This window comes from Nicotiana tabacum, chromosome 16, assembly GCF_000715075.1.
Source record: "Nicotiana tabacum cultivar K326 chromosome 16, ASM71507v2, whole genome shotgun sequence".
In the NCBI taxonomy this organism is placed as follows: Eukaryota; Viridiplantae; Streptophyta; class Magnoliopsida; order Solanales; family Solanaceae; genus Nicotiana; species Nicotiana tabacum.
The window spans coordinates 20,744,482-20,771,911 of NC_134095.1; the positions used below are offsets into that span (position 1 = coordinate 20,744,482).

The 27,430-nt window shown below is 38.2% G+C and overlaps 3 protein-coding genes across 3 annotated transcripts; 1 reads left to right on the forward strand and 2 right to left on the reverse strand.

The window, feature by feature from the left end:
- Positions 1 to 16,283: 16,283 nt before the first annotated feature.
- On the reverse strand, positions 16,284 to 19,195 carry LOC142170170 (uncharacterized). Its single transcript, XM_075232005.1, has 6 exons — positions 18,503 to 19,195; positions 18,279 to 18,416; positions 17,549 to 17,857; positions 17,139 to 17,458; positions 16,594 to 17,057; positions 16,284 to 16,462 (listed from the first exon to the last, which is right to left on the reverse strand). The coding sequence occupies exons 1-6, from the start codon at positions 19,193 to 19,195 to the stop codon at positions 16,284 to 16,286; spliced, it is 2,103 nt and encodes a 700-aa protein (XP_075088106.1).
- A 60-nt stretch (positions 19,196 to 19,255) lies between these two features.
- Positions 19,256 to 20,575, reverse strand: LOC142170171 (uncharacterized). Its single transcript, XM_075232006.1, has one exon. The coding sequence runs from the start codon at positions 20,573 to 20,575 to the stop codon at positions 19,256 to 19,258; it is 1,320 nt and encodes a 439-aa protein (XP_075088107.1).
- Positions 20,576 to 25,125: 4,550 nt separating this feature from the next.
- LOC107805989 (uncharacterized) lies at positions 25,126 to 26,220 on the forward strand. The gene has a single exon (XM_016630106.2). It carries the CDS (start codon positions 25,126 to 25,128, stop codon positions 26,218 to 26,220), a length of 1,095 nt encoding a protein of 364 aa, XP_016485592.2.
- Positions 26,221 to 27,430: the final 1,210 nt, after the last annotated feature.

The following is a 27,430-nucleotide window of genomic DNA, read 5'->3' on the forward strand; positions in this document are numbered from 1 at the left end:
CACTGGTGTCATCAATTATCACTGCTATGACGAGGTCCACAAAAGAGCACACCTTGGTACTGTTGGGCTGCTTCATTGATTTGCACACATGAAAAACCACTTTCTCGTCACCCGCCCGAAAGGTGAGTTCCCCTGCTTCCACATCAACTAAGTCATTCCCCATAGCAAGGAAAGGTCTCCCCAAAATGATAGGAACTTCATAATCTACCTCACAATCCAAGATCACAAAGTCAGCTAGCAAGATAAATTTGTCCACCCAGACAAGCACATCATCAATAATACCCAATTGTCTCTTCATCGTTCTATCTGCCATTTGTAATCTCATGAAAGTCGGCCTCGGATTTCCAATACCCAAATTCTTAAAAACGGAATAAGGCATCAAATTGATACTAGCCCCCAAATCACATAGAGCTTTAGCAAAATCCGCACTCCTAATGGTGCAAGGAATGGTGAAAGCACCGGGATCTTCAAGCTTCGGGGCCATTGAATGCACTATTGCACTAACTTGGTTAGTCATCTTTATAGTTTCACAATCCATAGACCGTTTCTTTGTTACCAAGTCCTTCATGAATTTAACATAGCCCGGCATTTGTTCAAGAGCCTCCACCAAAGGCACATTGATGGATAAGCTCTTCATCATGTCAATGAACTTTTTAAACTTATTTTCATTTTCTGCTTCGCAAGCCTTTGAGGATAAGGTGGAGGTGGCCTTGGCTTTAGGCACAACCAACTCTGGCATGTCTATTATGTGTTCCTTAGACGAGTTCACATCATTTTGGTTTTCCACCTCGACATCTTGAATATCAATCCTCACTTCTTCATTCACATTTTCATCAATCACATTTTCAACCACCAAAGGAACTTCATCTTCTTGCAACTCAACATCATCATCCACAATTTGATTTTGTTTGGAGGCATGCACATCACCGCCTCTCCCACTTCTTGTTGTTACCGCTATAACATGATTGTTCCCACCCTTCGGGTTCACTACCAAGAGTTCACTACCGTATCACTTGGTAGAGCACCCTTAGGGTGAGTATTTAAAGACTGTGAGATTTGGCCTAACTACACCTCCAAGTTTCTGATAGAGGTATTGTGGGAAGCCAACTGAGCATCTGAGTCCGCATTCTTCTTCATCATCTGTTCGAACATCATTTCAGTTCTACCCATATCATTTCTAGAATAACTAGAACCTTAAGATGAAAATGGGGGTGGATTGTTTGGTTGTTGGTACATTGGGGGCCTTTGAAAGCCTTGCCCCTAGTTTCCTTGGTTTCCATTGTTCCAACTACCTTGATTGTTATTACTACCCCAATTGTTGTTATTACCATTCTAATTTCCTTGGTTGTTTTGATTATTGTTCTGATTGCCCCAGTTGTTGTTTTGGTTGTTCCCCCAATTACCATTGCCTTGTTATTGATTGCCCCAATTGCCTTGGGGTCTCTATTGTTGTTGGTTGGAAGAATTGCCTCTTTGGCCTTGATAATTATTCACGTATTGCACCTCTTCACTTTGTTCATAATAACCATCATTTTGAAATCCACCACAATCACTATCAAATTGCTCCGAATTCCCTTAGTTCTGTTGACCTATTTGTCTTTTTTTGTTGACAAGCATGTTAACACCCTTCATGGCATTCACTTGGCGAGGATTTTAAACTTGTTGCAACTGAGTCTTTGCTAGTTGGTTCATTGTAGTTGTCAACTCAGCTATACCCTGCCCATAATCATGTAATTCCTTGTGCAAATGAATAACTGTGGGGTCACTCTGGGGCACAGTGGCTCTACTTTGCCAAGCGAAAGAAGTGTCAGCCATCTTATCAAGAATGTCACAATCCTCATCATAAGACAGCTTCATGACGTTGCCCCCAGCAAGTTAGTTCACTATACATTGGTTTGTGGTGTTAATACCCCAGTAGAAAGTCTGTTGGATCATCGCCTCGGTCATATCATTGTTGGGGTATTCCTTCACCATTGTTCTATAATGCTCCCAAATCTCATGCAAAGGTTCCGTGGGCTCTTGCTTGAACGCCAAGATCTCATCTCTCAATGTAGCCATATGCCCCGGTGTGAAAAATTTTGCAATGAACTTATCCGCCAACTCATCCCAAGTAGTGATGGAATGGTTAGGAAGTGGCTCAAACCAATCAAGTGCTTTCCCTCTAAGTGAAAATGGGAAGATTCTCAACCGAAGAGCATCCTCGGACACGTTAGTTTGCTTACTCCCCCAACAAGTATCCACGAACCCATTGAGATGTTTGTAAGCATTTTGATTCGCAGCGCTCGTGAAATATCCATACTGCTCTAGTAAGGTCAACATAACATTGGTTATTTGAAAATTGCCCGCCCGAATTCAGGGTGGGACAATAGCACTTGCATAGCCTTGGTTAGCCAAGGAGCCACTCTTGAAGGTGGCAGAGGAGGGTCTGGAATATTGTCATTTGCATTAGCATTGGCCCGGCGGCTTCTACGTTGTCCTTGAGGTACCAGAGGCACCTCATAATCTCCGACGTCATCTACCTCCTCCCCCGCAATCACATTTCCAGGAGGGTCATTGGCATTGTTTGCTGCCATTTGGTACCTGAAGTTGTGACACACACAAATTAGTAACAAAGAAGGAAAGAAGAATAATACACAAAACTAGTTAGATAGATAGCCAAAATCGTTACCTCCCCGGCAACGACACCAAAAAGTTGATCGAGGCCAACCCTGTACTACTATTGAGTACGAGAGAGGGTCGAAGTAGCGTTTACCAAATTAAGGTCGGGATCGATTTTCACAAGGAGCTAGAAATTGTAGTTGAGTTTCTATCTAATTGAGAGTTGTGTATGTGTTCCAAATTACACTTCTAAATATATTTTGGGTTTTTGTTTTACTTCTAATTTTATCAAACTACAATACTAAATTAAACTAGAAGAAGCTAAGAGTAAACTATTGTGAGTTGTTCAAATGGTTAAAAGGCACTAGTGTAGTGACTTTCGCCTAGGTGGTCAATTGATGGGTACTTGAGTCTAAGGCATGATTGACATATTTGGGGAGTATGATATAACCGTTGTACGATTTTACCCACTCTATACCTCTCGGTGGTTCGAGTGATTTTTGCCCCAATTGACTTTCTCAAGACCAATTAGGTATGCAAATTTACACAAGCAATCAAGGTTCAAGTCGGGTATTACTATCTCTAGGTTTAACCCTTTAATTGGGGCTATCAATCTCTTGAGTATGATCCAATTCCTTGTTGGACCAATTTCAGATACTTAGGTTCTCTTTCTCAAGAAGAGCCAAAGTCAACTAAACACAAACTAGTGTTTGCAACCGCTAATTCAACAATTAAACATGAAATTAGTCCAAATATCAAACACTCATAGATAATCAAGCATCAAAACACAAGACCCATCAATTACTCACACTAGGGTTGAGCTACAACCCTAGCTTATGGGTCTAGCTACTCATAATTAGAGAAGAAAACAAAGAAATAGATGAAGAAAAACTCATATTAATTAATTGCTAAAATAAACTAGAAGATTCAATATTGAAATGAAGCTAAAATTGCTCAAAATAGCCAAAACTATCAAAGTCACGAGCGCAGCTCAGTACAAAATCTATTTGATGACCTAAAAATGGAAAAAGAAGCTATTTATACTAAGCTGAAAAATCTAGACAAAAATACCCATGTGGGGCTAGTGCGGACCGCACAAAATCACGTGCGGCCGCACTAGGGCTCTGAACTTGAAAATCCAACTCTCTTAAGTCGGGCAATGCGGACCGCATAGAATTGAGTGCGGCTGCAGTGGCTTCTAGTGCGGTCCGCATGAAATGGAGCGCGGACCGCTTTGGCTTTAATCTCCAAAGTGGCACTTCTCTAATCCTTGGTTCTGCGGACCGCACTAAATCGAGTGTGGTCTCAGTGACTCCAATGCAAACCGCATTAAATCTTATACGGCCGCATTGCCTGTTGGCCTGGAAATCAACCTCTCTGAACCTCACTTGTGCGGACCGCACAGAATGGTGTGTGGCCGCATTGGGCCTGTTTTGCTTGAGCTTTGTCTTATCTTGGTATTTGTGCAAGTTTCACTCCTTTTTGAGTTGATCTTTGATATCTTGTCACTTTGTTGATCAACCTGCAATCAAGCACAACTTGTGAGCCTTTTGGGACTATTTTGTACAAATTTCTAATCAAAACATAAGCAAGAAGATGTATAAAATGTATCAAAATCCCTAGTTATCAGCTGTAGCAGTTCATCTTTAGATGGAATCGGTTAATGTTTGCAGCAATCCAAGTAGGTCAGGTTCTCTTTCTGGTTCTTAACAGTAAGTTTGTTAGATCATCAAAACATAAGGCAAGAGTATTTAAGATCTATCAAGTACCTAGAGTCATAGTGACTCTCGGAATGCTCCAATTCTCCTAGCGCAATATCCCGTTCCCCTTCTTCGTTCAGGAGTTTCTGAAAGTAAGTTTGCCATTTCCTCTTAATCTTGGCATCTTCCATCAATACTCTACCATCTTCGTCCTTGATGCATCTCACTTGGTCCAAATCCCGAGCCTTCCTTTCTTTCAACTTGGCTAGCCGGAGTAACTTCTTCTCCCCGCCTTTTTCCCCTAGTTCCTCGTACATACGACCATGCGCTGCGGTCTTAGCCTCCATGACTGCCAGCTTAGCTTCCTTCCGTGCTACCTTATACCTCTCCATTCATGCTCGCCTCTCCTCCTCACCTATGCTCCCCACTAACTTCAGGTACGCCGCCTTCTTAGCTTCCACTTTACCTTGGACCATTTCATTCCACCACCAATCTCCTTTGTGCCCACTAGAGATGCCCGTCGAGACCCCTAACACCTCTCTCGCAGCCTCCTTTATACATTCGGATGTCGCTGACCACATAGTGCTTGCGTCGCCACTGCTCCTCCAAGCTCCCATAGCCGACAACCGCCCCTCCAGCTCTTGGGCTTTATCCTCAGTTAAGGCTCCCTACCTAATTCTTGGTCTTCCTCGAGCAGACCTTTTCCTCCTCTTTAACATAATACCCACGTCCATTACCAAGAGCCTATGATGCTCGCGAGTATCTCACCTAGAATCACCTTGCAACCCTTACACAACCCTCTGTCATACCTTCTGAGGAGGAGATAATCAATCTGAGTCTTCGCTATCGCATTTTGAAAAGTAACCAAATGCTTCTCCCTCTTTGGAAAGCTAGAGTTCGCAATCACCAATCCAAAAGCCTTAGCGAAGTCCAACAAGAAAGTACTTTTTTTGTTGAAATGAAACAATATACTTTTTTATATCATGAAAACAAATACTCATTTTGTTGAAATGAAAAAAGACAGCACTCTATCTTCAATATAAAAAGAAAGTATTCTTAATAATATTTTTATTTAGGGTGGGGGTAGGGCAGGGTTGGGGGAGGGTTGTGTGGGTGTGGTGGGGGTGGGTGGGGTAGGTGGGGTAGGGGTGGGGGGTTGGTAGGGATGAGGAATAGGGTGGGGAAGGTTGAAGAAGAGTTTTCGAAAATGTTTTTCCTTCTCTTGATAGGGAAAACATTTTCCTCCAATTGGAGGAAAATGAGTTAACGAAGAAAATATTTTCCAAAACATTTAAGCCAACCAAACACGGGAAAATAGAAAACCATTTTTCAGAAAATATTTTCCTTCCTACCAAACACACCCAAAAAAATAAAAGTACAGGACACATTTCAATCAATAAAAGAAATACATGATATTATAGATATGATTCTTCCATTCTTAACTGTGGGTGTTGAATTCGTATCTTACAGATATAAAAATACTCCTAATAATTTAAATAATTTTTTTAATAGGTCATACGTAATGAGAATGAATTAATTGGATCAAGTAATTTAAGATAGCAGATGGTTATAGATAAACATTTGGATCGGATTGAATTCTTTACTGTTTTTTAAGGAATTTTTACCTCCTATAGCAAAGGTTAATACCTTGTTTATTTTAAATAAATATCCTTTTAAAAAATTATATTCCATAGCTACCTTTTGATTTTTATAGCCAAATATCTATTTATGGTCACCTCCTACCCTTAAGCCATAAAATACGCTTTGTATTATTTTTCTCTCTCATTCTTTAAGATTTTTCTCCACCCTCTCTCTCAATGCCAGTCTTTCTCCATGAATACAACCACGAAATAACTTCAGGTCCAATCCCATCGTCGGGGAGAAGAGTAATGTTGTAGCTTTTGGTGGGTGAGGCCGCAAAACAGCGAATAGTACCCAATTTAGCGGCGTGTTTGGGCAACGTTTTTGAATGAAATTGGAGTTGGTTGAGAGGTGTTTTAGTGAATTGTAACAAAGCCGCCATTGTTGAGACTCTGAAGCAGAAAACTTCCGAAGTGAGGATTTCGGGTGGAAGTTGAATCGGTACAGTTATTTAGAGAAATTTTATTGCGGCCCTCTCGACGATACGACGTTAGGGTTGTTCTTGAACAAAGATGACGGAGTTTGGGGCTGAGCAACTTAAAGATTTTGTTAATAGTAACTTGAAGATTTTGTTAATATATTTTCAATGTATTTCAATGTATCTTGTTGTATTCCATGTATTTTATTGTATTCATTGTCTCGCTATATTCCATCAATGTATTCATATGTTTTTTTAATTAATATAATTTATGTATTTTATGTTTTCAGATTTATAATTATGTTTGTTGAGTTATATTAGGAGTCTATTGTGTTAATTGATTCACTTTCCATTTAAAAACAGCTGAATAGACCATGAATTGCGCTATGTACGTTACTATATTCACAAATACATATCGTGAATATAGTCGAATACAATAATCTGTCTAGCTGTAATCCCCTGTTTCACGCCGTGAATACAGTCGAATACAATAATCTATCTAGCTGTAATCCTCTATTTCACGCCGAGAAATGCTACTGTATTCATAAATACAGTAGCTTAAATACATCGAATACACTGTAAAAACCCCTGAAAACATAGCTATAAAAAGTAATATAGTAAATGGTAACTACAACAAGCTAACCACTAAAACATAGTGGTTTATGAAAGTTTCTCTAAACCTCGTTTATTAAGACATTGCTGGAAAAAAAAAGAGGCAATGTCATCCACAAAGGAAGGAGTAGCAAATAGAAACTGTTTCTGATTGGTTGTAGTCGTATTTTCAGATTGAATTCAGGTTGTCATATCAAACGTGAAAGGAAGCCATCACTCTAGCTTATTTTAATCGAAAAAAGGGTTCAAAATGCCCCTAAACTATTGAAAAAGTTTTAAAAATACCCTTCATCCACCCAGGAGTGGATGTAGCGTTGAACCAACGGGTTCAATTGAACCCATAACTTTTGATGCGGAGTAAAAATTTGTATGTAAAAATTCATTAAAATTGCAAAAACAGTAGATATGAACCCATAACTTTAAAAATATAATAAGTTCAATGCTAAAAACCTTGAATATTGAATCCATAGGATTTAAATTCTGGATCCGCCTCTGCATCCACATATTGGGCTAAATATATCCCTTCAACCACTTTTTTGGTTCACTTATGCCCTTAGACCGTTAGATTAATGCTAAGTTAAAAATAATTATTATTCTTTTTGTAAAACTTAAAAAAACTTATTTTGCAAAATATTTTCGTTTTCTTAAACTAATGCACCAATAGTCCACTAATTTAGTAAAGTCTTCTTATTTTATTTTATTTTTAGTTTTTACAAAAAAAAATTCTGTTTTTCAGTTTTTTAAAGCATTTTTTTTTGTAAAAACTAAAAAAATTGTAAAAATAGAAAAAATGTTTTTATTGAAATATTTTCGTTTTTTAAAACCTGAAAAAATATGATTGAAAGGTGGCTCATTTAAGTAGATTATGGGGCTTAGTCACCTAGCATGTGGGGTCACACCATTTAAAGCATAAGACCTCTGTAATTCAAAGAGAGGTGCTTATATCAAAATGGTAGGCAACTTAGTAACGTGACATTTCTACTTCAACAAGAATTCAAGAATTCAAGCAAAAATTCCTTAAGCATCTTAGCAACGTGACATTTTTGCAATTCTAAAGAAGCCCGATATAATCTTTCTCAGAAAATCATACGGATTTTTTCTTACTCCGATCTTGCTGTCACGAGTTTTGTCGCAATTGTCGTGTGTTAGAAGGATTTTCCAGAGAACCGGCTCAGGTATATTAAGGCTATCCCTTCTTTTTTTTTGGCATGATCCAAATGATGTAAGCGAAACAAGCAAACGCACAACTTTCGTAAGTAACTCTATTCATAGAAGTACTAGGGGGTGTCTATGTTCTTGATTCCCCATGTGACATATTATTATATCTTCTGTTCATGGGTCTCAAAATATACGTAGTCGATAAAGTTTATCTGAAAGATATATTGATCTTATTAACATATTTTTTTATGCATTTCATTCATTTATACATGTACATTGACCCATGACCAGATGGCGTTATATACGCGTATATTATATGCATATGGGATATGGGAAAAGATTATGTGCGTTATAGACACACCACCACCTGATCAGCTAGTACATGTTGATGATTTTACCCACAGTGGCCGAGATGATATGATGGGATGCCCTCAGAGGCTTGATGATGTTATGTACACTTATACCTATGAATGACATGACATTTACACGCATGTGCATGCCATTATAAAATATTTCAGGATTTACAAAGTGATTTAGACTTACAAGAGGAATTCTTTAGCAAAAATTCCTTAAGCATCTTAGCAACGTGACATTTTTGCAATCAAGCCCGATATAATCTTTCTTAGAAAATTATATGGATTTTCCCTACTACGATCTTGCCATCACGAGTTTTGTCGCAATTGTCGTGTGTTAGAAGGATTTTCCAGAGAAATGGCTCAGGTATGTTAAGGCTATCCCTTCTTTCTTTTTGGCATGATCCAAATGATGCAAGCGAAACGAGCAAACGCACAGCTTTCGTAAGTAACTCTATTCATAGAAGTAGTAGGGGTGTCTATGTTCTTGATTCCCTATGTGACATATTATTATATCTTCTGTTCATGGGTCTCAAAATAATACGTAGTCGATAAAGTTTATCCGAAAGGTATATTGATCTTATTAACATATTTTTTATGCATTTAATTCATTTATACATGTACATTGAACCATGAATAGATGTCATTATATACGCGTATATTATATGTATATGGAATATGGGAACAGGTTATGGCATTATATATGCACCACTACCTGATCAACTGGTATATGTTGATGATTTTGCCTACAGTGGCCGAGACGATATGATGAGATGCCCTCAGATTCTTGATGATGTTATGTACACTTATACCTATGCATGACACGACATTTATATGCACGTACATGACATTATAAATCTTTCAGGATTTACAAAATTATTTAGACTTACAAGCGGAATTCTTTATTCCATGTTTCATATATGTCTTTTATGTACTGATTTTCATGCCTTACATACTCAGTATATTATTCTTACTGATGCCCTATTTCCCGGGGCCTGTGTTTCATGCCCGCATGTGCAGGTAGACAAGCATATGGTCCCCCTTCTTAGGATCCTTGATCAGCGAGAGTTGGTGTGCTCCATTTGATCCGGAGCTGCTTTGGATTTTGGTATGATATATTTGTTTACATATATGGGTATGACGGGGCCTAGTCCTGTCCTTGTACAGTTGTATATTCTGTTAAAGGTCTGTAGATAGTCATGCATAGTTGGGTAGTAAGTGGTCTTGTCGGCTTTCAGTTTCGAATATGTAGTTGTCTATAGCAGGCTTGTCGGCTCACCCTACGTATTTCGCATGTGTATGTATATATGTCTTTTGGATAGGTTTCCTCACATATTCTAATCTTGTAATCCAGCAGATGTTATCCATATTTATATCTTATACACATGCTTAGGGGTGTTCGAGAGGTAGGACTCGGGCACTCATCATGGCCCATCGATTTGGGTCGTGACAAAAGTGGTATCAGAGCAGTTCTGTCCTAGGGTTGTCTACAGATCGTGTCTAGTATAGTTTTGTTTATGGGTGTGTTGTGCACCACACTTATAAACAAGAGGCTACAGGATATTTAGGATGGTTACTTTTCCTTCTAATCCAGATTGTGCGATAGAACTGAGTCATAAGTATCCACTCCTAATCTTTGCCTTATTTATGTTTTTAGTGATGCCTATTACTACTAGACGACATGCTCAAGCCACTTTCACAGCTCAGAAGGCTATGAAAGTGTTAGAAAAAGATATAAGTTACAATATGGAGTCAGACCCATCGAAGATCATGGGTTCTATTGAGGAGGATCTTTCCGAGGATCCATATGAGTCATCTATTCGAGCAGTTTCGATCTCGCTAGCAGCAAATGGGGTGAGAAGAGTTTGAACCTCACCAAGGCCCTTAGTTTCATTATTAGGTCCCGTTGATCAGGGTATATGGGGAGTGGTGCACGGATTGACACAACCATGTTCCCCTTAGGCTCAAAACTATGTCAGGTTATTTATAGACACCTTCTTCTGAGGTTCCAGATAGTTCACAGTCTTGGGAGTCTGTCAACCAAGGTTCGTATGTGTATGTCATGGGACATGAAGAGGAAGAGGATAGTGGTCGGGCCAATAGGAGGAAAGTAACTACTAAGAATATGAAGATTCTGCTTCAATGTGTGTTTGATCGAGGCTCTCATATAGGATGAGGTAAGGACACTCTACTGTAGACTTCTTACGAATGTCAGCTTTTGGTTGGTGAGATCCACTCCTTCTTGGAGTATTACCAAGTCAGGGTTCTGAATATGTTAGGTTATTTTATGAGCACATAAGGAGCCCTATCCCATCTTATATATATTATGGTTATGTTTTCTTAGAGGTTTTGTAGATATTATCACGTGTATAGTTTTGGGTATGACATGTCTATGGCCTTGTCGACCCCTATGTATATAAACCTTTTTCTAAATTAGTTATACGAGTTAAGCCTTAATATTGTTACTTATATATAATGTGGCCTATGATAGATTTGATAATAAACAAGGATAAGGTATGTGGTGTTCGGTTGGGTAGAACTTGATGTTATAATAGGTATGGATTAGTTGGCTTTTTGTTATGCTAACATCGAGTGTAGATCAAAGATGGTTCGATTTCAATTCCCAGGAGAGCCATTTTTCGGAGTGGAAAGGTAATATGGCATCGCCGAGAGGTAGACTTATTTCCTATCTCAAAGCAAGGAAATGATCAGAAAGGATTATATTTATCACTTAGTTCGGGTAAAGGATGTGAAGGTAGAATCACCAACCGTTCAATCTATCCATGTGGTTAATGAGTTTCCCAATATTTTTTTCCGATAAGCTTCTGGGTCTCCCTCTAGAGAGGTTGAGTTTGCTATTGACCTATTACCAGATTCAGTTAATGTCTATTCCTCCCTATAGAATGGCACTTGCAGCACTGAGAGGGTTGAAGGAACAACTAAGGGACTTGCTTGAAAAAAGCTTTATTAGGCCTAGTACATCAGCGTGGGGAGCACCTATGTTATTTGTGAAGAAGAAAGTTGGTTCCTTGCGGATGTGTATCGATTATAGATAGTTGAATAAGGTGACGATCAAGAATAAGTACCCATTCCCGAGGATTGATGATTTATTTGATCAGTTGCAAGGTGCTAAGTGTTTTTCGAAGATAGACGTGAGTCCCGAGTACCATCAGGTAAGGGTTAAGGAGAAATATATCCCGAAGACAGCATTCAGGACCATATATGGCCCCCTTGAGTTTAGTGTCATGTCATTCGGTTTGACTAATGCCCGAGAAGTATTCATGGACTTGATAAACCGAGTGTTCAGAACCTTTTTGATCTATTCGTGATTGTATTATTTGATGATATATTGGTGTACTCTTGTTAAGGGACTGAGCACATAGATCATTTACATATTGTGCTTAAAGTTCTACAAAAAAGAAAATTGTATGCAAAATTCTCTAAATGTGAATTGTAGTTGAATTCTGTAGCTTTCCTTGGGAATATTATTTCAAGTGAAGGTATCCCGGGTAATACACAAAATATTGAGGCAGTAAAGACTTGACCTAGACCCACGACACCGATGGAGGTTCGTAGTTTTCTCTATTTGGCAGGTTATTACAGGAAATTTGTAGAGGGATTTTTTTCTCTTTCAGCATCTTTGACAAAAGTGGTGTGACGACGAGATGTCTTGCTTAATGTTCCAAAATAAAATAAGGAAATCTATGGTACAAGCAAGTTGAAGGAAGGTTGCGAATAAGTATAAATAGATAGGTGTAGGTCGCAAGCTAAAGTATGGTAGAGCGACAAGGTTTTAGGAAGACAGGAGTAAGGATAAGACAAGGTGAGTGAAAAAGTGACGAGAATGGATAAGTCCTCGGGATTAAGCCCATGAAAATAAGAGAGCTGATGGTTTCTCTAAGTTATAGAAATCTCAGTATAGACTGAATGAATTCAAATGAGTCTAAGACGAGTAGCATTTAGAAGAGGTGGAATGTTGCCATGGTAATGGAATAATGGCGTAATTGTGATAGATAAAGGATAATGTTTGGGCCTTCGAAAGAGGGGTTTTCATGAATTGTAAAAGACTAGAATACCTATGTAAGTTGACTTAGAATGGAGCTAAGTTTCAATAGACTAATGCTTGCGAATAAAGTTTTTAGGCATTGAAAGACAGATTAACTTCAGCACTGGTTCTAACGCTCACAAAAGGGACCAATGGTTATGTTATCTATTGTGACACTTCGGGTGTTGGATTGGGTTGTGTATTGATGCAGCATGGTAAGGTTGTAGCTTATGCTTCTAGACAACTAAGAAGGCATGAGAAGAATTACCTGACCCATGATTTAGAGTTAGCTGCAATGATTCATGCACTAAAGATATGGAGGCACTACTTGTATGGCATTCATGTTAATATCTATATAGATCATAAGAGCCTTCAGTATATCTTTAAGCAAAAGGAATTGAATTCACGTCAAAGGAGATGGTTGGAGCTACTGAAAGACCATGACACTTATATTTTATACCATCTGGGGAAAGTGAATGTAGTAGCCGATGCCCTCAGCCGTAGATCTATAGATAGCTTGTCATATGCATAGCCAGAGAAGAGGGGAATAGCCCATGAGATTTATCAGCTAGCTAGTCTTGGAGTTCGATTATTGGATTTAGGTGATACCAAAATTACTATTTAGAACACAACAACATCTTCTTTAGTAACTGAAGTGAAGAAACGCCAGTACGAGGATCCTGTGTTAGTTCATTAAAGGGATAACAACCCCTCAAAAGGAGAAGACATCATTTGAGATTACAGAAGATGGGGTCCTCAAATATCGAGGACGATTATGTGTCCTTAATGTTGCAGGGCTACACTGGCAGGTTATGGGAGCAACTCACTATTCTCGTTATTCTATCCATCCAGGAGCAACAAATATGTATCATGATATTAGGGAAATATATTGGTGGGACGGAATGAAAAAGGATATAGCAGAGTTTGTTGCTCAGTGCCCTAACTATCAGCATGTTAAGATTGAACATCAAAAACCCGGTGGATTATTGCAGGCTATAGAGATTCCGACTTGGAAGTGGAAGTAATCAATATGAATTTCATCATAGGCTTACCTTGTACCCAACATAAGTTCGATTCTATATGGATGACTGTTGATAGACTCACAAAATCAGCCCATTTTTTGCCTGCTAGAACTATATATTCCATAGTGGATTATGCAAGGCTTTACATAAAGGAGATAGTACGACTTCATGGTGTCCCTATATCTATTATGTCGGATATGGGAGCTCAGTTTACAACTAATTTCTGGAGGTCCTTCCAAAAAGAATTGGGGACTCAGGTAAATCTCAGTACAAGATTTCATCCCCAAACAGATGGACATGCTGAGCATATTATTTAGACACTTGAGGATATGTTACGGGCTTGTGTGATAGACTTCAAGGGTAATTGGGATGATCATCTGCCGCTTATTAAGTTCGCGTATAATAATAGCTATCATTCTAGTATTCAGATGGCTCCATATGAAGCTCTTTACGGATGAAAGTTTAGGTCGCCTATAGAATGGTTCAATGTTGGGAAAACTAAGTTAGTAGGACCAGAATTTGTACAACAGTCAATCGAGAAAATTAAGCTTATACAGGAAAGGCTATTAGCAGCTCAAAGCCATCAGAAGTCTTATACGTATAATCGACGATGAGACTTGGAGTTTTAGGTTGGCGACTGGGTATTCCTAAAGATATCACCGATGAAAGGCATTATGGGGTTCGAAAAGAAAGGAAAATTTATCCCTCGGTACATTGGACCATATAAGATCATAGGTAAGGTAGGCCAGGTAGCATATGAGTTAGACTTGCCTTCTAACTTGGATCTATACATCCAGTCTTTCATGTGTCTATGATCCGTAAATGTATCGGAAATCCTTCCAGAGTTGTGTCAGTTAATGATGTTCAGGTCACAGAACAGCTATCATATAAGGAAACTCCCATTGCTATACTAGATAGACAATTTCGGAGATTGAGGACTAAAGACGTAGCTTCGGTGAAAGTACTTTGGAGAAACAACAATGTGGAAGAAATGACTTGGGAAGACGAAGAAGACATGAAGTCTAGATATTCTCACTTATTTCCTCTTCTAGAGCAAGATCCGGCTGAGACATCATAGCCATAAGTTACGAGTATGGATGCTTGTGTTAGTTATTATCACTATTCATGTGAGGCCGTTGTCGTGATTGATGATTATGGTCCTATGTGGCATTGAATTATTGAGTATCTACAGAAACGGTTGATAGCAGTACTGTTACAAAGGCAACTCTGCCAAGATTTATATATATCCCGAGGAGTTAAACATTCGAGGACAAATATTTCTAAGGGGGAAGGATGTTATATCCCGCATTTCGTACGTAAAAATTTCGTCGTAAGTTAATCGACGTAGACTCAGGGATGAGATTATTTTTCAGGTTATGAGCATTTATTTATTTTTTTAGTCAATCCGCTAGGCAAACGCCTAGGGCTAGTTTTATTTATAACAAAATAAAAGACAAAATACAATGTCATGATATCCTACGAAATGAAAGGAATAAAATTTGAGTTTAACAAATAGCCTATTATCAAAATTGAGTGTTGCACTCAACATTGATATCACATTAATTCTATTAAACTTTGTAAAATACAAGTCTGCATCCAAGATAACATTCCATTTTTGTTCGACAGCATTTGTTGTCTTCCAGGCTTTCATATGTAAAATGTGCATGTGAAAGGCTTTTACAGCACACAATGCAACGTGCCTTCTATTAAAAATTCCCGGTTATTTGTAGCAATTCCAGCTTTTGTCGACACCTGTTTTCTCTTTTGTTTCCAACACGCATGCTGTAATTTGTTTCCACTCATTTGACTAGATCTTATCGAGTTCCCTTCATCCTCCATCATTAAACAAATATAAACCTGAGCTCCTCTAAAATCCCTAGCATGCTGGTATTAATTCCAAGAGATTTGGCCCATGCTCCCCTTTTCAGTAGACTCACATGCTCTCCATAACACTCAAGTTACTTTCAGGAGTAACTCTTGGCGTGCAATTCCATTTGAAAACTACCGAGCATCCCTGTTCGAATTTACAATGTCTTCCCAAAAAATCACGCCCCAGCTGATTTGGATAAAGCTGCCAGCATCCGTTCGTGTATCAATATTCCTCAATAGTCTCTCCCACATGTTGATCGCATAACATTGGACAGCATAAAAAGCGTGCATGATGCGTGCATCTGCTGCCATGCGTGATCTGCAGAAAACATGCAATGTCGATCTAGAGGCTCTTTTGTCCCTATTGCTGCGATCCTTTTGATTCCTCGATTGAGCTAACCAATAGAGACAGCTTTGTGCTGTAGAATCCAGAAGCACGTGAGCTCCACATACAGCTGAAGCATAAAGAATTATATCCCATAGTACCATTATCCGAAAGTATTGCATACTTTTATGTATCCTAGATAACTTTCCATGTGTATTACACCTTTCCATGTGATTCCTTTGCTCGACAGCATGTGTTGTCTGCCATGCCTTCCATAGTAACCCATGTGTGCACATGAAAAGATTTTTATGAATCAGTAAATGCCACAATGCACAGTTAGTTGTATTAAAAAATACTCGTTCATTTGCATTATCGAAAAAGTGAGCTTCCAGTTCTTGTCTGAAAGCATATGTATCTTGTGTTTCCAACTCGCATGCTGAATTGATTTCTTTCAGTCCTTTGCTCAGATCCGTTACATGTTGGTGCACACTCTAAACCATTTGGCTTCTGATAATGTGCATAACTTCTTAAAAAATACGTGCTCAGCTTATTTCCCATGCTATTGCATTACTTCCCTTTGACGTGAGTCGTTTCCATGTATAATATATTGTAAAAGTGCGAAAGCCCATCTTTAATGTCCTCCCAGTGGATTGAATGCAATGCATTAATACCACCATTTCAGATTCTACTATAAGATTAGGCTTTAGCTTCGATGAAATACCTGCAAAAAAGTGAACAAAGTTAGCCAAAAAATTGCTATCCAAACTCTCCTCCAGAATGATTCGAGTGTGATAACAAAATGAATCCTCTTTTCCTTCTAATTCCTTGCAACTTTCACTCTTATGTAAGGACATTGTATCTTATCTTCGTTAATAATCCTCCTTCCTTTTGAGTCCAGATCCCAGAAACCATGGCATTCAGTATTTCCTTCATCGAGAGCGTAATTGGCAAGATGGTCTGCTAATGTATTCCCTTCTCTGAAAATGTGTGTGACCTTGATGGTACTTTGTTCCTTCAATATTAAAATCTCCCCTACATGTTCAGTAATATACCATGGAGACTTCCATGATTCCTCTATAATGTTCTTTAATAGCATAGAATCTGTCTGCAGCCATATCCGGCAATAATTAAGATTTTTGCACATCTTCAATGCCTCCACAATAGTTACAGCTTTTGATTCATTGTTGGTTCCTTCAGAAATCTCCCTTCCTTCTGCATATATCAAATCACCTGCCTCATCCCTTATGCAGAAACCAATTGAACTCCTCCCTGGGGTCCCTCTACATGCTCCATCCGTATTCACTTTGATCCATCCTCTTGAAGGAAATTCCCATAACACTTTATCATATTTCAGTCAAGGTGTGTATTGCTCCATCATTGTCAGTAAGTCCAGCCACTTGTGAGGCACATGTAGTCCTGGCTTTTTCAGTTGGACCAGTGATTGCAAAGTAGATGACACCTGGTAAATAACTTTGCTCACTGACATTGCTTCTCCATATTTCAAACTGTTTCTTCTCTTCCAAAGTTCCCATACAATGAATGCAGGTAAAGCTTGTAACACTGGCTTCAATCTAGGTACTATTGGTGCTGTCCAACACTTTGTAATTGCTTGATGTAATGACAACCCATCTAATGCAATTCCTGCTCTCCTCAGGAAGTAACTCCAAATACTTCTAGCTGCATTTGATGTGAAGAACAAATGTACTAAAGACTCCTCCTTAGGATCAGCACAGCACCAACATTTAGATGGCATGGAGTATCATATTTTACGCAAGAAATTATCAAGTGGCAGTTTGGCTTTCCACACCTTCCACAGGAAGAAGGATATCTTGAAAGGTAAACCTTTTACCCATATCATCTTGTAAGCTAATTTTGGGTTGGCTCTTCTTCGCAGGTAATCCCATGCAGATTTTACTGTAAAATGTCCCCTTGTTTCAAGCATCCAGAAAGGAGTATCTAGCTGTGAACTTTCAGTTGGTGGTCTAATATTCTGCACAATGTGGTTTGCCAAATCTTCAGGTAGGCCCTCAAACATTTTATCCACATTCCACATACCATTTTCAACCATATTGTTGACATTATGAATATCCTCATCGATACCAAACTCTGCAGGCACCTGAAAATATAAGGCTCCCATCTCAGTCTAATTATCGAACCAGAATTGAGCTGATCCCATTCTCAGTTTCCAGTAGATTTGATGCTCAATCAAATCCCTACATTCTAGCACTTTTCTCCACACACGGGATCCACGTTTCCAAGGTACAATTACTGCATTTAGTTTCTTGCAGTACTTTTGACTAATAAATGCACTCCACAAAGTGAGCTTAGTCCTGAAATTCCACCACAATTTGCAGAACAGTGCCTTCGATACGTCATGCAGGGACCTGAAGCCTATGCCTCCCTCGTCAAAAGTCATACAAAGGTTAGTTCAAGACGCCCAATGTCTAGTGTTGTCTCCGACATTGCTGCTCGAGAAAAACTTGGCAAAAATGCTATGTAATTTGTTGATCACATAATTTGGAGGATTGGCTGCTGACAGCATATGAATTGGGATACTCTGCAGGACATTTGCGATTAAAACAGCTCTGCCTCATACAGATAGGAGTTTGCCCTTCCATGACTGAAGTTTGTCCATAACCTTGGTGATTAATCCCTGGTAATAGTCTCCCCTTCTTCTTGCATAAAAAATAGGACAACCAAGATAGGTCATAGGGAAATATTGTCTTCATATACCTATAATTATTTCCACCTTGTTAATCACCTCATTATCCGTTAAATGATGCAGGTATGTGGCTGATTTGGTTTTGTTCACCAGTTGACCAGATGATGATTCATAAGCTTGCAGAACCTCCATGACAAGTCTCAATGAAGTTTCATCAGATGAACAAAAAATGATTGTATCATCAGCGTATGATAGATGATTTATTTTTGGGCTCCATTTTGGCATTCCAAATCCACAGAAATACAGGTTAGTGTGTAGTGAATTCAATCCCCGAGAAAGTGCTTCTGCTGCTAGAATAAATAGAGTTGGTGACAAAGGGTCACCCTGTTTAACTCCCCTCGATGATTTGAAGAAACCATTAGGCTGGCCAATTATAAGCACAAAGTACCAATTGTTCCCAATCAAATTAAAGATCAAGCCAATAAAAGCTTCAGAAAATCCCATTTTCCTTAGTATTTTGGTCAGGAATAGCCATGATAGCCTGTCGTAAGTTTTTTTCATATCAAGCTTAATCACAACGTTTGGACCTGCTTTTGTTCTCAACCTGATATCCGTAATGACTTCTTGAGTTAACAGTACATTCTCAACTATGCTCCTGCCCTTCACAAAACCTGCATGTTCCTCTAAGATTATGTTTGGTAATAATTCAACCAACCTCTCATGAATAACCCTAGAGAAAATCTTGTTAACAAAGTTACTAAGACTGATTGGTCTCATATCTGCAAAGGTCATAACTTCTTTTTTCTTTGGTAATAAAACCAGGTTTGTGTGCACAACACTCTTTAGCAGCCGCTAACTGCAAAAGAAAGCCTTGACCATTTGGACAACATCTTCTTCAATAATTTCCCAGCATGTTTGGTAAAAGGCTCCAATGAAACCATCCGGTCCACCAGCTGAGTCTCCATTCAACCCCATAACTGCTCTCTTCACTTCTTCATTGGAAGGCAAGGCCATCAATCTTTCATGATGATCACTATCTACCATTGAAGGTACATGATTTAGAATATCGAAATCATTTGGGACTGCGCTCTCAGTAAATTGATCCTTGTAGAACTTTAGTGCTTCTTCTGCTATTAAGTGATCTTCTTCAATCCAGTTACCAAGGCTATTCTGGATCCTTGATAATTTCAGTCTCTTCCTTCTCCCATTAACTTGAGCATGGAAGAATTTAGTGTTTCTATCACCATCTTTGAACCATAACATGCCAGCTTTTTGTCTCCAGAATTCTTCTTCTAATGCAAGATATTTAATCATTTCAGCTTGGACCTGTTGTAATCTTTGTCTAATCATCTGTGTAGGATTGACTTCAAATTGTCTTTCATGAACCAAGACCACCTCCTCAAGGCTTGCAATCTTCTGGAATATATCCCCATATGTAGCTCTGCTCCAGGTAGATAGTGCTTTCTTAAGCTTCTTTAACTTGTAGTTAAAAATGCAGAAAGGGTTAGCACTAAAATCAGCATTCCAATTCTCCTTTACTAAATCTATGAAGGTTTCATGCTTAGTCCAGAAGTTAAGAAATCTGAATGACTTCTTAATTGGAGGAGTTTCTATATCACATTTCAGCAGCATTGGGCAATGATCAGACCCAATTTTGGACAGGTGAGTTACCTCCAATCCAGGAAAGGTCTGTTGCAATTCATGATTGCCAAAACATCTGTCCAATCTTTTAAAAATGCAGACTTCCTCTGATCTTCCATTCCACCATGTAAATATGCTTCCTTTAAATCCCAAATTTGTCAAGTTGCAGGTATTGATGCAATGCCTAAAGTCATCTACTTCAATGAGAGAAACTGGTAAGCCTCCAAATTTCTCTTCCTCATCCCATATCACACTAAAGTCGCCTCCAACTAGCCATGGTAGTGTCATATCTGATGTCATTGCATACAAAGAATCCCATAGTTCAATTCTTTCAATGCGATCACATTTGGCATAAACTAGTGTAAGGATGAGCTCAACATGTGTTTCAGTGTGCGTTAATCTCAAAGTCAGTTGTTGAGTCATGTTATACAGAATAGTAACCTCAAATATTTCATCAATAAAAGCCCAAATCTTGTTTGATACATTCACCACAGCCTGTGCCAAACCAATTCTTTCTTTATACCTCTCCATTTTGTGAGACTATTGCATAGGCTCAAGGATTCCTATGAACTCAAAGTGATATTTTTTGTGCATTGTAATCAGCCTTTCAAATGCTTGCATTGTATTTACTGACCTTACATTCCATATAATTGCATCCATTAAATGTTTTGGGGTTTGGACAGTGTTCTCCTTGTTTGTACTCCACTGGCTGGGACAGTAGATGTCTGTTTTGACTATTTCTTTTTTCCTTTTGTTACAGATTTTACTCTATCAATAAGCCTTGGCGACAGATCACCCTGCTTGGCAACATTAAGGAAATTTTGTGTAGTGGATTCCTCATCCATGTCTCTACCTTTAAGTTCTGCGTGGCCAACTTGGTCATGTGCTTCTATTGCTTCTTTTGATGTCACAACATCATATGCCTGATTGGTAAGTTTAGCATCTTTTTCCTGATTGGTAAGTTCAGCATATTTTTCTTCAAGTTCATTTGTCAACAGCTGTGTATTGTTCGATGGAACAACACTTCCTGCTACATCCTTCCCTGTGCTCAATGGTACAACACTTTTTGCATAGACTTGCATTGTCTTCTCTTGGTTCTTGTCTGAATTTTTCTGTTGGTTCTTGTCTGCATTTTTAGCTTCTTTCAAGACATTACTAAAATCATTATGTAAAATCCCTTCTGGATCTATAATATTGATGTTCCCCTCTTTTGTCTTTTCTTCTGCTGCATTTGTGCATTCACTTATGGTTTGAATATTGATTGCATTGGCATTAAAATTAACACTTTGATTCTCATCTTCCACTTCATTTCCTCCAAATTCTTTTTCACTATGCATTGTATTTGGAATCTGCCCATCTGCTAAGACTTCCTCTATTTGGTTGATCCATAATCTCCCTCCTGCCCATTTATCTTTTTCATTGGTCCTGAATTTCTCAAAATTTGTATCTTCAATTAAGTCATTCTCTTTATTGTTTGTTAAATGTTGTTCAACTTTGGTGTCCTGTGAAGGAATGTCTTGACATGAGGTATTGGCCTGAACTATATTATTTTTGAATGCTTCTTGCACCCATTGGGCAGTTGAGTAATTGTTAAAATGTTGCTCATTCCCCAAATCTTGTTGTACACAATCTGCTGTTGATTCCCTATTTGTTGCATGATTTCTTATTGTTGTAGGATTGAAAGTAGGTGTTGCATGGTTCAGTTTCTTTGGTTCTAACATAGCTAATGGTCTCCTAGATGAACTAGGTGAAGTTACCTTTTGTACCATTTGTCAAGTCGAAAAATCAAATTGCATCTCTTCTGACTCATTCTCCGCAACTGTATGAATATTAATGGGGTCTGCATTATTTTCAGTCACAAGAATTATGGACTTGGAGGCATTTCGGACAACACTGTCAATGAGCTGATTTGTACAAAGTTCTTCACTGTTTTCCACTTCTAAACATGCAAAACTATTTGTTGTCTGAACTTGCTGTGTAATTCCTTTTTGATTGTTTACAGCCACGATTTCTTGTCCAGTATTTGCTAAATCTGCTGCCTGCTTCTCTTTTGCTTGCACTCTCCTATCTTTGACCTCCTTCGATTGAGCAACTTGATTGCCAACAACTTTCCCACTTGTAAGAACCATTATTGGAGCATTGTTTGTTTTGTTGTCCTTGTTAGGCTGCACTACAGCATCAGTTGAAGCCTTCTTTTCATCATTTCTGCTGGCCATTAGTTCAGGATGAATTTTCCAGCATTCGAACACATCATGGCCCTAAAGCTTACATTCCTTACAATACTTTGGTAGATAGTCATATTTTATAATCACCCACTCAGTTCTAATATCTCCAGTAGGCTCATTAACAATGTCTAATCGAACCTTCTTAGGCAGGTCTGTTAGCAGGTCCACCAATACTTTCACGCAAGCACAACTAGGTCTAGTTTTCTTGACAATAGCCAAGTCCAAATGGAGGGGTTTACCGACTGTAGAAGCTAGGGAGAACAAGCTTTCTCTTACAAAATAAGTAGGCAGCAGATTAGGGAATGAGATCCACGCTATTACCTTAGGAGTCTCTTCGTCAACTTTAAATTTAGCATCATAAATCAAGGTTCTTAATTGATATTCATTTCCAAGCTTATCCTTTACATAATACACACCTTTTGACGAGAAGTCTACATAATCTTGCCATAATGAAAAACGAATCAAAATGTGCCTATCACGTAGATATCCAATGTTGCATTTAGCTTTGATACCACACTGTAAAGGAACAATGCGACGTATTTCATTGATATCTGGCCATCGGTATGAAAATTTGCAAACAACGGCCTGTTGCAAACCTTCCATTAAATTCATGCGTTCAACTTCTACTTCAGAAAATCGTACAGTTGGTTGTCCTTGAAATATATGGGCTTGTCTTGGAGGAATTGGCTCAACTACATCTGCACATTCTTGCATTGTCGAAGTGCTATTCGTAGGTTTTACAGCATTTGCATAGTCCATAGGTTTTGTGCCATTAGAAGGCTGGGTGATGTTGGGGGTGGTTGTGGAGGTGGCCCAACGTGAGAGGGTGGCTGGCCACTGGCCATGGCAGCACTCTACCAAAACACTAAGGACGATTCTAATACTACAAGGAGTTCTTCAAAATCTGGATACTTTGCGTGAAAGTTGTAAAACACTGAAGAAACGTGATGCTACATTAATAGTAGCCAAAATCTAGATCGAATATCTGCTAGATAATTCAACAAGAGAGATGTGTTGCTACAGTAATAAAACTAGACTTAAGATCTGTAACTTCTTGATATAGAAATTAGTGAAAAAACAAAGGGAGGTTGTTTGTGATGATAATGGTGTTCTTTTAAGACCAATTTTGTAGTGTTCCCTCTCCGGATGAAAGAGTTATGGCCGATGAATAGTGACCAAATCACTATTCATGGTCTTCTTCAGCTTCTTTTTTTTTGTTGTTTTCTTCTTCACTCCCCTTTTCAAAAAATGTTATGAGCATTTATGCTATTTATAATAGGCGATAAGTAAAGTGCCATGAAGGATAAAGGGTAAATGAATAAAAAATGAGTTTCATTGAAGATTGTCAATTTGGAATAAAATACGATTCGAGCTATAGTAACCGGTATTTATGGACTAGTGTTATACAAGGTACAACATGATCATGATAGTAAGGTGTATAAGGTATGTTAAAAGTGAGTAGTATTTTAAGTAAGTTGAAATAATTCTTAATTATGACTCTTAAATTATGATTGAAAGTTGGCTCATTTAAGTAGATTATGGGGCTTAGTCACCTAGCGTGTGCTGCCCACACCATTTAAAGCATAAGACCTATCTACTTGAAAGAGAGGTGCTTATATCAAAATGGTAGGCAACTTAGTAATGTGACATTTCTGCTTCAACAAGAATTCAAGCAAAAATTCCTTAAGCATTTTAGCAACGTGACATTTTTGCAATTCTAAAGAAGCCTGGTATAATCTTTCTCAAGAATATCATACGGATTTTTCCCTACTCCGATCTTGCTGTCACGAGTTTTGTTACAATTATCGTGTGTTAGAAGGATTGTCCAGAGAACCAGCTCAGGTATGTTAAGGCTATCCCTTCTTTCTTTTTGGCATGATCCAAATGATGCAAACGAAACGAGCAAACGCACAGCTTTCGTAAGTAACTCTATTCATAGAAGTACTAGGGGTGTCTATGTTCTTGATTCCCCATGTGACATATTATTATATCTTCTATTCATGAGTCTCAAAATAATACGTAGTCGATAAAGTTTATCTGAAAGGTATATTGATCTTATTAACATATTTTTTATGCATTTCATTCATTTATACATGTACATTGACCCATGATCAGATGACATTATATACGCGTATATTATATGTATATGGAATATGGGAACAGGTTATGGCATTATATATGCACCACTACCTGATCAGCTAGTATATGTTGATGATTTTGCTCACAGTGACCGAGATGATATGATGGGCCTCAAAGGCTTGATGATGTTATGTACACCTACTACCTATGCATGACACGATATTTACACGCATGTGCATGACATTATAAATGTTTCAGGATTTACTGTTGCAGATGAAGGAATCTTAGATTCGTCTATAATGTTTGATAAAGAAAAGGGTTTAAGTTGAGTATAGGGTTTGATATAATGTAGGTTGTCTGTAAAAGACAACAAGTTTGCCTTGTTTTGTTCGCCTCAGTTCCAGATATGGGTAGCTCAACATTGGGCCTCCTCAACTCAGCTCACTTCAGTCTTTTGGGCCTCTTTATCCGTCTGCCCAATATCGAGCCCAATAGAAGAGAATAGAAGGGAATAGAAGAAAGATAACAGCTGTAAATTTTATTCTTTGTTTGTTATAGACTAGCCAATATAATAAGGACACATAGGATAGTTAGTTATGCACAAATTCTTTTCCTTTTGTATTTATACACAGTCCTTGTACTGTAAAAGATCAGATGAATATACAGAAAAGGAAAATTTTCCAAAATTGTTCTTCTATTTCATCATGGTATCAGAGCAGGTTTGATCTGCTTTAGATTCACACTACATCATTTTCCTTTTCTTTCTTCCTTACTATAATGGCGACTGAAAGTCAGCCCAGCGATTTGTTGAGTTCATCTACTCGTGCTACTGGAGTTTCTATTGTTGCAGGATCTGTTGTTTCTAGTGTTGTTGATTCAGCACATCCTTATTACCTCCATCCTTCAGATTATCCTGGTATGAGCTTTGTTTCTTCTATGTTTGATGGCAGAGGTTATGGAGGATGGAGAAGAGCAGTAGTGATAGCTCAGTCTACTAAGAACAATCTAGGGTTCATTGATGGAACCCTAGTTGTTCCTGCTGCTGATTCAGGTCTTCAAAGAGTGTGGGCGCGTTGCAATGATATGGTTCTTTCTTGGCTTCTCAACTCACTCTCCAAAGAAATAGCAGAAAGTGTGTTGTATTCACAAAGTGCTAAAGACCTTTGGGCTGACCTAGAAGATAGATTTGGTCAGATAAATGGAGCTAAACTCTTTCAACTGCAAAAGGAGCTAAGTGATGTGGTGCAAGAAAATTCTAGTGTTACAACTTATTTTACTAAGATGAAGAGCTTATGGGATGAGCTTGATGCTCTTAACACTTTTTCAGCTTGTGTGTGTGATTGTGATTGTGGAGCTAAAATAAAGAACCATAAAGCTCATCAAGATGAAAGGTTGTTACAATTTCTAATGGGTTTAAATAAGTGCTTCATAGGAGTAATAAGTAACATTATGTTATCTTCTTCTCTGCCCACTATTGGAGAAGCATACTCCTTAGTGATCCAAGATAAAAAGCAGAGGGAGATTCATGCAACTCCTGCTTATCTAGGAGACTTTGCTTCTTTTATTGTTGCTAATCAGCCAGGATGGGGGAAGAGACACAATGAGCAGAGAGATCAAAAGGGTATGAATCATTATAAAAGGGTTTCAACCATTTGTGGCTACTGTAAAAGGCCAGGACATACTATTGGCAAGTGTTATAGGATCCATGGTTTTCCAACACACTTTAAGTTTACAAGACAGAATAAGTTCCAAGGTCCAATACAAGCCAACAATGCTCTTAATGCAGTTGATGAAAATGAACAGGCAATCAGTGTTTCAGAGACAAAATCACGCACCCAAGAGAATGTAGTTCAACTACTCCAGCTCCTTTAGCAAGTTAAGCTTGGACAACAAGTGGCAGGAACTTCCTCCGATGCTTTTGAAAATGCTAATTATGCTGGTATACCTTCCTTCTTTAATTCTCCTACCTATTTCATTGAAATTAGTAGTCAGTCTTGAATATTAGACAGTGGAGCCTCAGAACATATGACCTACAATAGGAAACTTTTCTGTGTCCTTAAACCTTTAATCAAGCCTAGAATTGTTAACTTGCCAAATTCTCAAAAGGTTCTGGTAACTCACTATGGCTCAGTCATTCTGTTTTCTAATCTAATACTTCTAAATGTTCTCTATATCCCTTATTTCAAATATAATCTTTTATCTGTTCACAAGTTGTGTAAGCAGTTAAAACATCCACTCTTTTCTACTTCTTCTTCATATTGTCTGTAGGGCCTTTCATTGAAGAGCCCTCTGGAGATTGGTAAGGAGAAGGCAGGACTCTACATCCTTAAATCAAGGCAAATAGTAGCCATTCCCAGTATTTCATCCAAGTCTAGCAATAGTTTTCTTTCTAGCAGGAAGCTTAATCTAAGACAATATGTACGTACTTTATATTCCTGTTTTAGTTCTATTTCCAATGTAAAAGATAAGCTATGGCACTATAGGTTAGTCCATATGCCTTTCAGTAATATGAAAACATTTCTACTATTCTTACTTCTATTTCATCAAAGTCTTATACTCCTTGTGTTGTTTATCCTATGGCAAGACAATCTAGATTCCCATTTCCCATAAGCAGCATTACCTCAAAGCACATCTTTGAATTAATTCATATTGATACATGGGGCCCTTATAATAAACCTATTTATGATGGCTTTAAGTATTTTCTAACTATTGTGGAGACTATAGTAGAGGTACATGGACCTACTTATTGAGCAACAAATCAAATGCTTTTTCAGTCTTAAAATCATTCTTGGCTATGGAAGAAAGATAGTTTCATGCAAAGGTTAAGGCCATTAGATCAGATAATGTCTTTGAGTTAGGAGTGGGACTGCCCAGTTAGATTTTTTTCTTTCCCAAGGAATTATACATCAGACTACCAGTACTGCTTCTCCACAACAAAATAGAGTTGTGGAGAGAAAACATAAATATTTGTTGGAGACTTCTAGAGCTCTATTCTTTCAATCTAGTTTACCTATTTCTTTTTGGGGTGATTGTATTTTAACAATAACTTACCTCATTAATAGGTTTCCCTAAAAGGTTCTTC